General features: G+C 34.8%; 1 protein-coding gene across 1 annotated transcript; it reads left to right on the forward strand.

Moving 5' to 3' along the window:
* Nucleotides 1-997: 997 nt before the first annotated feature.
* Nucleotides 998-13376, forward strand: LOC115990927 (sodium/hydrogen exchanger 6-like). Its single transcript, XM_031114693.1, has 22 exons — nt 998-1310; nt 1427-1478; nt 1560-1619; nt 1940-1964; nt 2103-2188; nt 2418-2529; nt 3908-3970; nt 4087-4106; nt 4192-4289; nt 6224-6252; nt 6387-6418; nt 6561-6608; nt 6704-6764; nt 6863-6960; nt 7049-7124; nt 7218-7237; nt 7350-7447; nt 7527-7636; nt 11367-11459; nt 11610-11707; nt 11818-11909; nt 12987-13376. Exons 1-22 carry the CDS (start codon nt 1121-1123, stop codon nt 13040-13042), a joined length of 1617 nt encoding a protein of 538 aa, XP_030970553.1. The 5' UTR covers nt 998-1120; the 3' UTR covers nt 13043-13376.
* Nucleotides 13377-14451: the final 1075 nt, after the last annotated feature.

A 14451-nucleotide genomic window follows, 5' to 3' on the forward strand; every position in this document is an offset into this window, starting at 1 on the left:
CATTTTTTTGCCAAAATTTTTTCAAATAAATTATTATATAAATTGTGGGAGGACTTTTGTGTTGACCCCCAATCAAGTATTGTCCTCTTTGAAAATGACGTTGAGTCTTAGTCCTTAAGAATTTGCTCAATTCCACATCAGGGAGAGACGCCTCCCACTGCTACCTCATGCTGTGGTAGTGCACTCCTTCGGGTCACACATGAACCTACGAAGGGAGAAGGTGAGGGTTTCCCCTTTAACCCCAAAAGGCACCTTTTTGTGGGAAGACTTTCGTCTCAGCCCCCAATCAGGTATTATCCTCTTTGGAAATGACGTTGAGCCTTAATCCTTAAGGATTTGCTTAATCTCATATTGGGGAGAGACGCCTCCCACTCATGCCTTATAAGCTTGGCCTAAGGATGAGTGTACTACTACTACACACTCAATCCCACATAAGGGAGAGTAGGCCAAAGTCTTATAAGGCTTGCTCAATCCCATTTCCAAAGAGGACAATACCTGATTGGGGCCGAGACGAAGTCCTCTCACATATAGGACAATACCTGATTGGGGGCCAAGACGAAAATCCTCCATTCTTCATTCATTCATTTTTTGTTAGAACTTCTTTCTCTCTCTATTGTGTTTATTTCTCCAAAAAAAAAAAAAAAATCCTTCATTATTCTGCCAAATTTTTTCCTTTGCTATAAATGAACAACGCTCCCACAATCCAGGAGAAACTACATCTAAGACAAATTTAGGTTAATTCAATTCACCTTAAAAATAAACATAAATAAAGGTAAAGTTGTAAAGCCGAATAAAATAGTAAAAAGAACAAGTCATAAAGCACGAATCGTGTGTTGTGACTTGTGAGTCTTCCTTCTCGGTTTCTGACCAACAACAACCCAAAAAAGTCAAAAATTACATTACTTTACAAAAACTTTAACTAAATTCTCATCATAACAAATCAAACATTTAGGTGTTAATTAAAAAAAAAAAAGGCTGGAAATTTATTTACATATCAAATTAGCCCAAAAAAAAGTCCGTAAATAACAAAACCATTGACCAAAAAAAAAAAAGAAAAAAACAGAGAGAACTTGGGAGCATCATTTCCAATCGGCACTCTCTAGAGGAGAGAGAGAACAAAATGGGGATATCGGATGAAATATCACCGGCGGATGCGCACGGCGGCAGCAGCCCTGGAAAGGAGCAGCAGGCGGCGGGAGTGGGCATACTTCTACAGATCATGATGCTTGTTCTCTCCTTCGTCCTCGGCCATGTCCTCCGTCGTCACAAATTCTATTATCTTCCTGAAGCCAGTGCCTCTCTTCTCATAGGTATGTATATGTATATATGTATTTTTCAATTTTGCTTCATTCAATGCAATTTGAAAAAAAAAAGAAAAAGAAGAGAAAGCCCCAAAATTTACTATCTTTGTTTCCATTTTGGTCAGGTTTAATTGTGGGTGGTCTTGCTAATATATCTAATACAGAAACTAGCATCAGGTTAGTTAGTTCATTGTCCCCCCCCAAAAAAAAGGAGTTAAGAGTTGTTTGGTTAATAATCTTTTGGGTTCATTTCTGCAGGTCTTGGTTCAATTTTCATGAAGAATTTTTCTTCCTATTCCTGTTACCTCCCATCATATTATATCCTTTTATGACTTTAATATTTATGTTTATGGTCAAAAATTCGTGAGCGATTTTAGTCCTTGAAGTTTAACATTATTGCTTTTAGTCCCTAAAAAGCTTAAAGTGATCGCCTTTTGTCGATATGGAGTGATGGCGTGTCAGTTTTTAGTTTGTTCACGTCATCTACGGGACTAAAAATGATAGCTTTAAACTTCAGGGAACAAAATTGCTGACTAAAAATATATTTAGGGCTGTGTGGGTGTGTTTTTTTTTTTTTTTTTTTTGATGTTTGTGAATTGGCCTCTACATATGATTTTCCTTGACACTTTTGTTCCTACTCAGTCGGGGTTCAGTCTCTCTCCTGTATGTAATTGTTACCTTTTAACTTGGATGTGTGTGCACTCACTCATGTGCGCGCACATGTGTTTTGCTTTACAATTTGGATTAGTTGCAACTAATGTACTTCGAATGTGATGTACACTATCATTGTGCCTTTTGCAGAAACCATTCTTTTCAAACTTTGGAGCCATCGTGACATTTGCTATCCTTGGCACATTTATAGCTTCAATGGTTACTGGTGTTCTAGTGTAAGTTTTTATTGGCTCCCTATAAGCATGCTTTCATGCCAAGAGCCTTGTAGCTCAGTGGTACTTCATGGTCTCCTTTATGAGGAGAACTGGGATTCAAATTTCCCCTCCCCATTTGTTGTAACTACTGAATTATCAAAAAAAAAAAAAAAAATAGAAATCATGCTTTCATGATATTAGAGTTTCCATCTTCCTCACTTTTACTTTTTTATTGGGGGGTTTGTTGCAGATACCTTGGTGGTCTTACGTACCTCATGTACAGACTTCCATTTGTTGAGTGTCTGATGTTTGGTGCTCTTATATCAGCAACAGATCCGGTCACTGTTTTGTCCATCTTTCAGGTGATTTCACGCTCTGCTTCTGTATCATATAATCCATTAAACACGTATCTATTGTAATACATTGTATACGGTTTGGTGAAACCAAATTGCCCAACTGGTTTTCCTATAACCTTGTACCTCTCTGCTTATGTCATGAGTTTTAGACACAAGCATTCTACAATTTCTGAAGTATCTGGTAGATGATAGCAATTCTAATGTTAATGGGGTATGTAACTTTAAAGCCATGAAAAAAAAAAAATTCATTTTTGTTGTTTAACAAAAAACAACTTTTATCCCAAACAGCTTTTAACTTTTACCTTAGCTTTACTCCGTTAAGATGGCATCAATCTTATGTGTGGAGGACCATAGTAATCAATTGATGCAGGGCCTTCAGTTATATGCACTATATTAGGGTTTATTCGGGTATGGTTTGATGTGAATAGAGTTAGGGAGTGGCTAGGTTTAAGGTTCAAGGTTGTAAGGTGATGAAATTATTTGGTTTAATTGCATGAGTAGCAAAGATAAAACCAAGGTATTTTGATGCTTCCCTGTGGCTGAGATCTGTACTTGATTGCAGAAATGGGTTATTTATGGAATTTCAGGTTCTACTAATTGGAGAAATGGATTCGGGCTTAGTTTGACTGTTAGGATTGAATTGTAGGAATTTAATATATATAAACACACACACACACACACACACACGTTATCAGCTCTAGTCCTTTAAGCAGCAAATTGGTTATAAGATTAAGAAGATAAAAATCTAGGCAACCTCACCAAAGTTTCCTTTGTAACTGCACCTAGAAAAAGAAGACAATCTCTTGCTCAAATGCTTTTAAAGTGGCTGGAGATATTTTCCTGCTAGAACTAAGGCTTCTAATGTGAAAATGAAGAATATTTAGTAAGTTTAATTAATTGTGTAGATTGGTGTTATTTGTGCAAGAAAAATGGGGAGACAACTGATCATTGACTTCTTCAATGTGATATCATTGACTATAGTTTTTAGTCTCTTTAGGATTCAGTAAAAACAGGGAAATACAGGATTTAAAATGAGGAACCTTGCTTAAAGATAAGAGTGTCTCTCATTGATGAAAGATGAGAAAAGTTGCTTGGGATTTTCGGTCAGCAATTAATGCACTATTGAGAAAGATTGAGTTAATTCAAGTCATGGGAATGAAAAAGGTAGAGGGAGAATATTAGTACAAGTAATAAAAAAGTACATGTCAATTAAGGGGGCAATGGAGAGTGTGACTTTGGATAGAATAGAATGGTGGAAAAGAATACATGTGGCTAACCCTGATTACTCTATTGAAGATCCGTAGCCGACCTCAAAATTTTGGGACTAAGGCTTGTTTTTTGTTGTTTTTGCGGTAATATATATATTTGTGATGGCTTTATGCAGGAACTTGGCACAGACACGAACCTGTATGCCCTGGTATTTGGAGAATCTGTTTTGAATGATGCAGTAAGTTTTTGCCATTATGTCATCGATATCCCATATTCTTGTAGAGTACATGTTCTGGTTAAAGACAAATCATGTTTACTGGGTGACTTTTTTTTTGTATGTTGCACCATTGGTAGATGGCAATTTCTTTGTACAGGTACGTAAAGTGAATTACACTCTTCTGTGGCAATTAGAATATTACTGGAGTTCTGTTCTAAGTGAACCAGTGTTTTGCCATGCAGGACAATGTCACTGTACAGAAGTCATGCCTCCTCTGGAGAAAACTTCTTCATGGTGATTGTCAGGTTTCTTGAGACCTTTGTTGGCTCACTGTCTGCAGGTCAAGATTTGCTTTGTCATACAATATTATAGATTTAAAAGAAATATCATTATCTCTTTGGCATTTGTTTGAAGATGCGTGTGGAGTGCATGCATTGAATTTTTTTTGAATGATTTTTACTAACTGTGGTAGTTTCATATGTTAACGTTTCTCTTGGATTGGAAAATAAAATCTTATTTTAGTTTTATACCAGAACTGAAGCATGCAGATTATTAAATTTGAAGCAGGATTAATTGAAATTCTGCTTATATGAAAATTTAGGTTAAAAGAAGACTAGAAAGGGTCAAATAATGAGAAAGAAAAACTAAAGAAAAGTGGATTAAGAGATAGGAAAAGGAAGAGTGGAGGACCAAGATGTTAGACCTAGATTTCTTAGACAATGACAATCACACAAGCTTCTTGAGCATTGCACCAGAGTATGCGTCATGCATCAGTAATAATATTTGTTTCAAAATTTTTATCAAGTGAACCTAGGGAGCCATTGAATTTGGTGAGACAGGTGGTGCAGCCTTGAAAATTATATGGACCTTTTATTTTGTTTATCTCAATTGTGGCAATTTCAAGTTCTATCATCTAGGCCCATGTTCAACACCAGATGGAGATACGTCCTACAATTTTGAATGGTAGTACTGCATTGAGTCTGAATCAGTTTATGTCTTTGGTGACAGCACTTTCTTATGGGCAGTGCCAGAACATTAAGTTATAAGACGTGTTGGGTTTTCAAAATTTTTTTTTCCCTATTGAAGTTACGTCCACAATGAAACTTGATTAGGGTACTCTATAATTTCTAAGATATTATTATATTTTGGGGTTTATGGTGGTCAATTTTTTCTCATTAAGATTGTGGGAGCCAATCCAATTGCAATAGAGAAGAGCCTGATAGTCTTTAAAGTTTTAATGAACGGGACACTGAGTGTTTTGGTTAGAGTTTGATGGGATGGTTGCCTAGATATATATATTTTTTAAATATTTTACGACTCCCTCTTTTCTTCTTCCTCATCAAGTGTGCAGATGCCTTTGCTGATGGATTGTTAGTTGAGTTCCAACTCCCAACTTGATGGGCTTGAGTTTTTTGGTGAGCAGGGGAATTGTTGCTGTAGAGCAGTTGTAGGCTGGTCAGTTACTAAGTATACTTTATGGTAGCCCAAAACTAGGCCTATGGGTCCAACAATTTTGGTCTGAAAAGTGTCCCTGGTAGTCATTTTGGTCTTTTGATAGATCTATTTACCATTTTTACTTCTATATAAGCTCATTCATTCGTTATGTTTCCCCCGTACATGAGTTCTGCACATTCAAAATTTATTCACTTTTTTAATAAGTGATTGTAGGCATGCTGTATCAACATTTACTTGTCATCTTAATTTTAAAAAATAAAATAAAAGAATTGGCTATTTCTCTAAATCTTGTGTGAGTTTCATAATTGTAAGAATAGTTTTCTGGAAAATATTTTCTCAATGTCTTTGAAATTGTAATCACAACTAAATTTTGAATTCTGGTCAAGAACATGTTTCTCCATACATCATCATAGTCAAAGCAATGAAAATTTTAAAATGCTTACTAAAATGAGTGTAAGATTTTTTTTTTTTTTGGAATTCTCACTTATCAAAAAAAAAAAAAAAAGATTTGGGAATTCTAACTCAGGTGATAACATATTTCCCCTTATGTTATGACTTATCAAAAAACATTCTCAATGTATCTTGTAGCCAGTACTAAATTGTGAAATACTGAGGATGCTCACCTTTTATACTTGCACAATGCACATGTAAAAAGGGGAGAGAGAGAGAGAGAGAGAGAGCTACTCAAGGATGACATGAAGTTTCAATTGATTTAATTGCTTGCTCTTTAAAAACTTCATTTATCTTATTTTCTGATTTTCTCACTAGCTGCATTTTTTTTAAAGATTGCTAACAGGTGCATTTCATATGGCTCTGCAGGTGTTGGAGTTGGATTTACTTCTGCTTTGATATCCTTTTTGACAAAATTTTCTCATATGCTGTCTATCATTTTACTCTTAGTAGACATGTAGTTGTTACAAAATCGTGAGACCTTTTTTTTTTTTTTTGAAGTAATAAATTGTGAGACCTTAATTATCAGAACCTTTTCAAGTATGCAGGATTGGATATTGACAAGTGAGTTTATGTGTCATTCTCCTTTTATTTCTAATAAAATTATATATATATATATATTAACAAGTGAGTCCAGCATATAAATATCTCCTGATATATATGAAAATGTTTGATACACATTTTACTTGTCTTATTTTCTGTTCAGTCTTCAAAACTTGGAGTGCTGTCTCTTTGTACTATTTCCATATTTCTCGTAAGAAATCTTTTTGCCATTTATTTTGAGAATTGTTCATTCTTTCTGTTCTGAACTTAATTGTACAATCTAATTTAAAACTTCAATCTCTCTAGGTACATGCTTGCAGAAGGTGTTGGACTGTCTGGTATTGTATCGATATTGTTCACAGGAATTGTAAGTGGATGAATATTGTTTTGCTGTAGCCCAACCAACTATATTATAACAACCTGCTACATGTTGAAGCTATGTGATGAATTGCTTTTCTATTTTAGGTCATGAAGCATTACACATATTCAAATTTGTCAGAAAAGTCTCAACAATTCGCGCAAGCGTTTTTTCATTTGCTTTCATCATTAGCAGAGACATTTGTGTAAGGGAGCTTTTCATTATACGTATTTTAAATCAAAGTGATTGAACTTTTATGTCTACATGATACTGACTTGTTTTTCAATTTGCAGATTTATATATATGGGCTTTGATATTGCCATGGAACAGCATAGTTGGTCACATGTTGGATTCATTTTTTTCTCAATTGTATCCTTGCATCATTTGTCAGAAAAATGATAGTTTACTGATAATTTCATTAAGTGATAGTTGCTGTTGCTCCTTAACTTGCTATTATCCCAGTTATTTATTGTAGTTGCCAGGTAAGCATGCTGTATTTTTAAATATGAAAACCTTTTGATCTTGAAATAAACATATTTTTGTTATATTATTTAAGTTGTATTGCATGGAAATTTATATGTCCTTTTGATGTAGGGCTGTGAATGTTTTTTCCTGTGGATATCTGGTCAATTTGGTCCGACCTGCACATCGACAGATACCTGCAAAGCATCAAAAAGCACTTTGGTATAGCGGTAAGAAGAGTAGAAAGTGCTAATTGCTTGAATTTCTTAATATGATATTGCCAACTTATAATGAATTGTGGATGAGTAGGACTTCGAGGAGCTATGGCTTTTGCCCTTGCTCTGCAATCAGTTCATGATCTTCCAGAAGGACATGGCCAGACAATATTCACTGCAACCACTGCAATTGTTGTTTTGACGGTAGGCAAGCTGACCTTTATTTTAACTTAAAGCAATTAAATCCTTTCATTGTCTGGTACCTTACTACCGCAATTGAATAGGCTTTATGTACATTCGGGTAAAAAGAAGATTGGATCTTGAATATATATATATATATATATATTGGTCGTTTGGTATTAAAATAGTGAATAGAACTAGTCAAAGCTTAAAAATTAGCTGTTGGACTTTCACTAAAATCAATATCACTGTGAATGCTATTGGCTACAATAAAGCCTTTATATGGGCTATTGTTAAATCCTTTCCTAGAAGTACTAGGACTCTAAATAGCCTATTCCTAGAAAGACTAGGACTACTAATAACAAAGAAAAAAAAACCTTATGCACTTTTAAACCAAATAGGAAAAGGAATCAAAACACAAAATAACACTTGTCTTTGGTTTAACCTATTCATAAGATTCAATTTAACTTAAGACTAACTAAGGTCCCAAGTAAGCTCTCAATCATCCGAAACATCCCAAATTAATGCTTGAGCACTAGAATGAGTTTTCCCTTTCTTCATAAATGTTCAAAGGGGGTTGCCAGTTATGTTCCATATCAGCATCAAACTTTTTTAAAAAAGAAAAAAAGAAAAATAAGCAATGCAGTGGTGATATATGTACAATTTAAGATATATTATTGCTGGCCACCACAGCCCAAACAACCCTAAAAGACAACCAAGGTACTGCCACATATTTTCATTGCCACCCAAAACTCCCAAACTCCATTATTGCCACTTATCCACAGCCCAAAAACACCACCACACCCTATAAACTAATAGTGCCCACTGAGACTCCATATTTGTAGTTCATGTTCTTTCTCTATAAGCTATCCTGTTCCCCCATATTCCTCCAAAGGCACTCCCCAACCTTGATTGTCAAGTTACCTAAAGAATAGACTTACAAATCACATTCCAATTAAACAAATAAAATTTCTACTCCTCACCTAAATCACCCCAAAAAAAATCATATTGGATTTTTTCCATTTTATTTGCCACTCCAACTGGCAAATGGAACAAAGTAAGTGGGAAGACTAGAAAACGTACCATTTGTAAGAGTTAAGTACACCTCACTTTGATGGAAAAAAACTTTCTTCCAAGCTGCTTTTTCTACCCTCTAGAACATCGTTCCAGATATTTAGGGCCCGTTTGGTATGTGTGTTTAAACAACAGCTTTCAATTTTTTTGGAATTACGTGTGGGTGAAAAAGTGTGTGGAAATATGTGTAATGTTGTTTAAAAACTGAAAACATATGTTTGAACTTGCATACCAAACGAGGCCTCATTAACCTGAAATAAACATCCCCTCACCACCATCAAACAGCTAAAAATTCAAAACCAGGCCTCCACAAATCAATGCCAACATCCCAAATCACTCAACAACTAGTAAGTTGCCTGTACAATGTATGGATAATATTGTAATGTTTTATGTAAGATGATTTTGGAGAATATTGTATGTGTGTATATATATATTATAGCATAATTGTTATAAAACTTTGTTAGTAATGAGTTCATTGTAAGAAGCAATAAAAAAAATTACCCGTAGGGGTTTCGGCGGCTTGATGGTGGTGAGAGGTTAGCATGACAATGGTGGTGGCCCCTCAAACTACTCTATTTCTCTCTCTTACAAATGCTTTGTCAATTTCAATTATTTTTTATTTTGGAAATAGTGAAATAATGTGTTTCATTTAACAATCCACAATATTCTCGTGTCTCTCTCTCTCCATAGTGTCTTAATGGTTAGTTATATTAGTCCTTAATTTTTTTTTTTTTTGCTTTTGTTTTTAATACTAAAACAATGATTATGCTAAAAGACATGAATAAGAGAGAAATGTGTGGTGTAAGCTCAGACAATTAATGAGATAATAGTAAAAAATAAGTTAATATGATCTTTTGGATAACAGTAAAAAAATTAATGAAAAGAGGTAAAAAAGACTAAATGCAAAATTAGAGTGCTATATGGCAGAACCTCATGCGCTCTCGCATGAAGTCTTTGCTTATATGTGTGTGTGTATATATATATATATATATATATATATTGATTATAAAAGAATCCAAAGTTAAAAGAGGAGAGAGAGAAGCAAATGTTTGAAGCATGACAAGCATCTGGAATTATAACATTATTTAATGAGAAATATATGTACTCTATATCACCATTTTGGAGTTTTTATAAAGGGAAAATTATAATTTACCCTCTTGTGGTTTGGTCTATCACAATCTAGTTCACAAATTTTCAATTGCTACATTGGAACCTTTAAAGTTTGAATTAAAATGAATCATTAATGTTCTATCCAAATCAACAAATTTTGAATTTTGTGGACAAACTTTCAACTAGAACTTACCCCCATATGGTTTTTCCTTAGCACAATTTAGCTTCATAAAATTTTAAATTGCTACATTTTACCTCTTAAAGTTTGGATTAAAATAAAATTGTTAACACTACTTTGGATAAAACTACAATTTTTTTTTTTTTTGAAACCTTAGGAGTCAAATGTAGCAATTAGAGGTTTGTGGATTAAAATTTTGATAGGGCCAAACTAAGGGAAGTAAATTGTAATTTCATCTTTCAAAAGATATGAATTTTTAGTTATTATAGTTTTCAGAAAACTAAGAATTGAAAACATGGACGAAAAACATTTTTTAAAAAGAAAATTGTTCTTTGAGAACCCTTCCAATTTTTTTAAATTTTAGTGAAGCCCCGAATATCCCATGACTGGTAAAGTAATGACTCAAAATAAAAACTCTTTTAACCTTAGAGTGGATGGCTGTGATTTGTGTACTGATTTCATTCATAACTCTTTTAAACCTAGACTACTTTTCTTTAATGAGCTATAAGTTTTATTGAAGACAAGGAACATGCCCCTTCTTAAGGAGATAGTCCTAAAGAATTAAAAGGAAAGAGAGTCAATAAAATCAATAACAAAATAGATCTTGCTTTGACCCATTATATGAGCCCCTTCAAACAAAGTTCTTTCTGAAGGCAATTTTAATTAAGCAACTAAAGTCCCACATCTTCAAAGGTACAATGGTTCCTCTAACCATACTCTCCACATATAGCATGAGGGGGTGAAATTCCAAACACCAGTGAAGTGTTCACAAAACCAATCCCTCCATCTACTTAGGAATCAAACATGGTTTTAGGCATTACCCAATGTATCCCAAACATGGAGAAAGTAAAACTCCATAATATGTTGTGTCACAGGGCTACAACAGATGATCCACAGATTCACTGCTACTCCCAATCCTCCATTAAGAACAGGAAAGCACCTAGTATTCGCATGCACAATAGGGAGTTCAAATTTATCACTGCCTCTGCTGAGAAAATTTCTCTGTGAACTCTCCAGTTTATTAGCTACAACCATGGGAATAGTGAACAAAGAGACGAAATCAGTTGGTAAATTGGAAAGTGTACTTTTTAGTAATGTCAATCTTCCCCCTTTTGATTCGTACAACTGCTTCCACCCCAATAATCTACACAGTTTTCTACAATATGGGATTCCACACAGAATTCATATGAGACTTGTCTTGATCCAATGTTGCATGTGGGTCCCATAAGAAAGAACCCAAATATAACAATTGAAAAATACCACTAAACCCATCTTTTCTTGCTGCATCAGTTTACTGGATCAGGATGTATTTGAGTTAAAATTATGTTGTGAGTTGCATATAAGACATCTTGTTCTCACAATATATCTATATTGCTTTAAATTATTTTTCAGGTGTTGTTGATTGGTGGTTCAACTGGTACCATGCTGGAAGCATTACACGTTGTAGGTGATAGCCATGATGGCCATGATGGCTCCTTAGGTGAAGTAAGTTTTGCAGAGAATAACTTAGTTATCAGCTGTGTTCTAAAATTTCAGATAGTATGACTGGCTGCTACCAGCGTGATGATTAGTGAACTTGTGACTTTTTAAATTCTTACTTCTATGTTTATTCTTTGTTTTCCACCTCCCTCCAAGAGTTTTGAAGAGAACAATGGCTACATGGCTCCCTCATATGATGAGGCATTATCATCAGGGAACAAGATCAAGATGAAACTTAAAGAGTTCCATAAAAGGTAATATCTGTGAAAATGCCTTTGAATATGTGACTACAAAGCTTTTATTTAATTCTTAAGTTAAGAAACTAATATAACAACCTCTCCTACCCCCTTGTTGTTCTTGTCAGCACGGCATCGTTCACGGCATTAGATAGGAACTACCTCACCCCATTCTTTACAAGTAACAATGGAGATGAAGACGAAGATGAAGAAGAGCAAGGTAAGACAAGGCTTGGCTTGACTCTCTGTTAATGTATATGATTTGAACGGTATGCTGCCCAAGGAATTGCAAATCTTTATATTTACAGAGAATTTCTCATTTCTCAACATGCATCAGATGTACTTTTTAGGGGATTAATGCTAATGAAAAATTCCCGAAGAATGTCTTATCAGTTAGTAAAATCGGAATTAAACAGCATAACCCCAATTTGACCCCTGTAGTCTGCATTGATCACACCTGCACCAATTGCATGCATTCATGGAAGACTGATCATGGTGCTAAAGATTCAAATAGTCCTGTTTCAATAAGCAAAATCATAATAAAAATTGACCTCTGGTTTCTCTTTTCAACCCTTGACATGATGGTCTTGCCAAATTCACTTGAAGCCAACATGCTGCAAGAAAAATAAATTGACCTGCTGACTTTTTTCAATGTATGTAATGTTGTATTGGAAAGTGGACTTGGATGGTTTTTAGTTGTGAAAGATAGAACCATAGAGTAAACTATGTTGTGCAATCACACTTGCAAGAGAGATGTACTTATTCAATATTTACTACATTATATCTCTTCCAGTTGGACTGGTTCAATAATTTGATTTTGGGGTTGACAGAAGGTTTTGTGGTAGGTGAAGTATTTTATACTTTGCTCTCATTCATGTTAGCAGCTGAGCCTCTTTACCATCTTTCAATTTCAAAATGGATCACTTGTTGTCATTTATATGATAGAAGGGTGCAGAAAGAGGGGTCATTTTTTGTTTTTAGTGGACAGCATTGTATTAGCAAAAATACAAGGGTTCTCTCTTTTGTCATTGTGGATTACATTGATCACCCATTTGCATGACCACCTATAGAAATTTTGTCATTAGCTTTTAATATAAATTTATTTGTTGCTTTCTCTTGCTATTCTTTGGAATTCTTTTTGCATAATGGTTTTGTTTGAAATATGAAAATAAAAAGGGCATGTTTCTGTGATGAACGGGAAGTCTGACATTTCATTCCAATATTTACCTTTTTAATTGCGTTCTAATTTTCATCACATCGGTGTTTATTTATTTATTTATTTTTTGGTGCTCAACAGATGTGCCAATGCCTAGTTCTGGAAGAGGGGGCTTCCGTGGCCGTGGTCGTGTCTAAGAGCAGTGACAATTTCTTCAGAAGCATGTGAAAGGAGTTATATTGTAGATAATTACCAAAATGCATACTAGAGATAGCTGAGTAGGTTAACTGCCGAAATGGACGGATGCATCATTATCAACTTTGTGCATTCCTACTTACTAAAACACAGCTGTAAAATTGTGAAGTATGAGGGAGACATTGTGGCCTAGTACTAGAACAGTTGGGCACCTGTTGCTGAATGTCATTGTGGCCTGTACCATTAAATGGATTTGTAAATACTGGATTCAACAAGTTTTACCACCTGCAAATTTAAATTTTATATACACATTTGGATCATGGCATTCCAAGTTCACATTACTTCTACCTTGATCTTTTAATTGTAAAAATGTCTCCTGTATAAAACTGATCTAGCTTGCCAGGGAAAACTTGGGAGTACACTTTTATTATAACCCCAAGTTTTGAATTGATTGAACAAATAATATTTTTATGACTCAAAGTCACATGTGGGGCGAGAAGTTGTTCACTCCCACAGGAGAGTCCTCCCTTCTCTCACAACAAATGTGGACTCACCTCCTATGAGAGGAGGGAGGAGCAGGGGTATTCACCAAACCGCACAAACCGCATAAACTGCACTAAAATTGCCCGCAAAATAGCATAATCGCATCGCAAGTAATAGTGTACTGCACCGCATCACACCGCATGGTGTAGTGCGGTTTTATAATAAGAAAACCGCACCGCACCTTCTCTATATATTAATATATTTAATTATTTTTAATATAAATATATTATTAATAGTTTAATAATCCTAGTTTTCAAAAAAAAAAAAAAGTTTAATAACCCTAGCAATTGTTGATTAAAAAAGCTAGTCCAAAATAAAGAAAAATTAGCTCAATAGTCTAAAACTTGGATCAAAATAAAGGGAAAAATTAGTTTTGGGCTGGATAGAAAGAGCCCAAAATTTGAAATATATACTAATTTCAAATCATTCAAATCGCATTTTATACATCACACCGCATATGTGACCATAAAAATGAGGTGTAGTGCGGTTATGGTTTTAGCTAAACTTTAAACTGCACCGCACCACACCGTACTGCACATGTGACCGCAAAAATAAGGTGCAGTGCAGTTATGGTTTTACCTAAACAGCACCGCAAAGTGCGGTGCTAAAAATGACCCTTAGCGGTGCTAAAAATGACCCAAAACCACACCACGAACACTCCTGGGGAGGACTACTCTCGTAGGAGTCAACAATTTCATGCTGACTATACAAAGTAAATTTGAATAGCATGGACAAGTGGAGAGCAAGGAGTAATTAGTATTAGATGTAATGATGAGGGAACTTGTCATGGGATGAATGGAATGATATGGTAGTTACTTCCTTAACTCTATTGAAGGAATAAATGGATGAGGGAATCAGTTACTTTAGT

Source organism: Quercus lobata, chromosome 5, assembly GCF_001633185.2.
Source record: "Quercus lobata isolate SW786 chromosome 5, ValleyOak3.0 Primary Assembly, whole genome shotgun sequence".
NCBI classification, from domain to species: Eukaryota; Viridiplantae; Streptophyta; class Magnoliopsida; order Fagales; family Fagaceae; genus Quercus; species Quercus lobata.

Bases quoted from the DNA above. Each gene is read 5' to 3' on its own strand.
- LOC115990927 (XM_031114693.1), top strand. From the start codon at position 1,121: ATGGGGATATCGGATGAAATATCACCGGCGGATGCGCACGGCGGCAGC. The intron at 6,609-6,703 runs GTAAGAAATCTT...CAATCTCTCTAG, and splicing joins GTACTATTTCCATATTTCTC to GTACATGCTTGCAGAAGGTG. The intron at 6,961-7,048 runs GTAAGGGAGCTT...TTCAATTTGCAG, and splicing joins TCATTAGCAGAGACATTTGT to ATTTATATATATGGGCTTTG.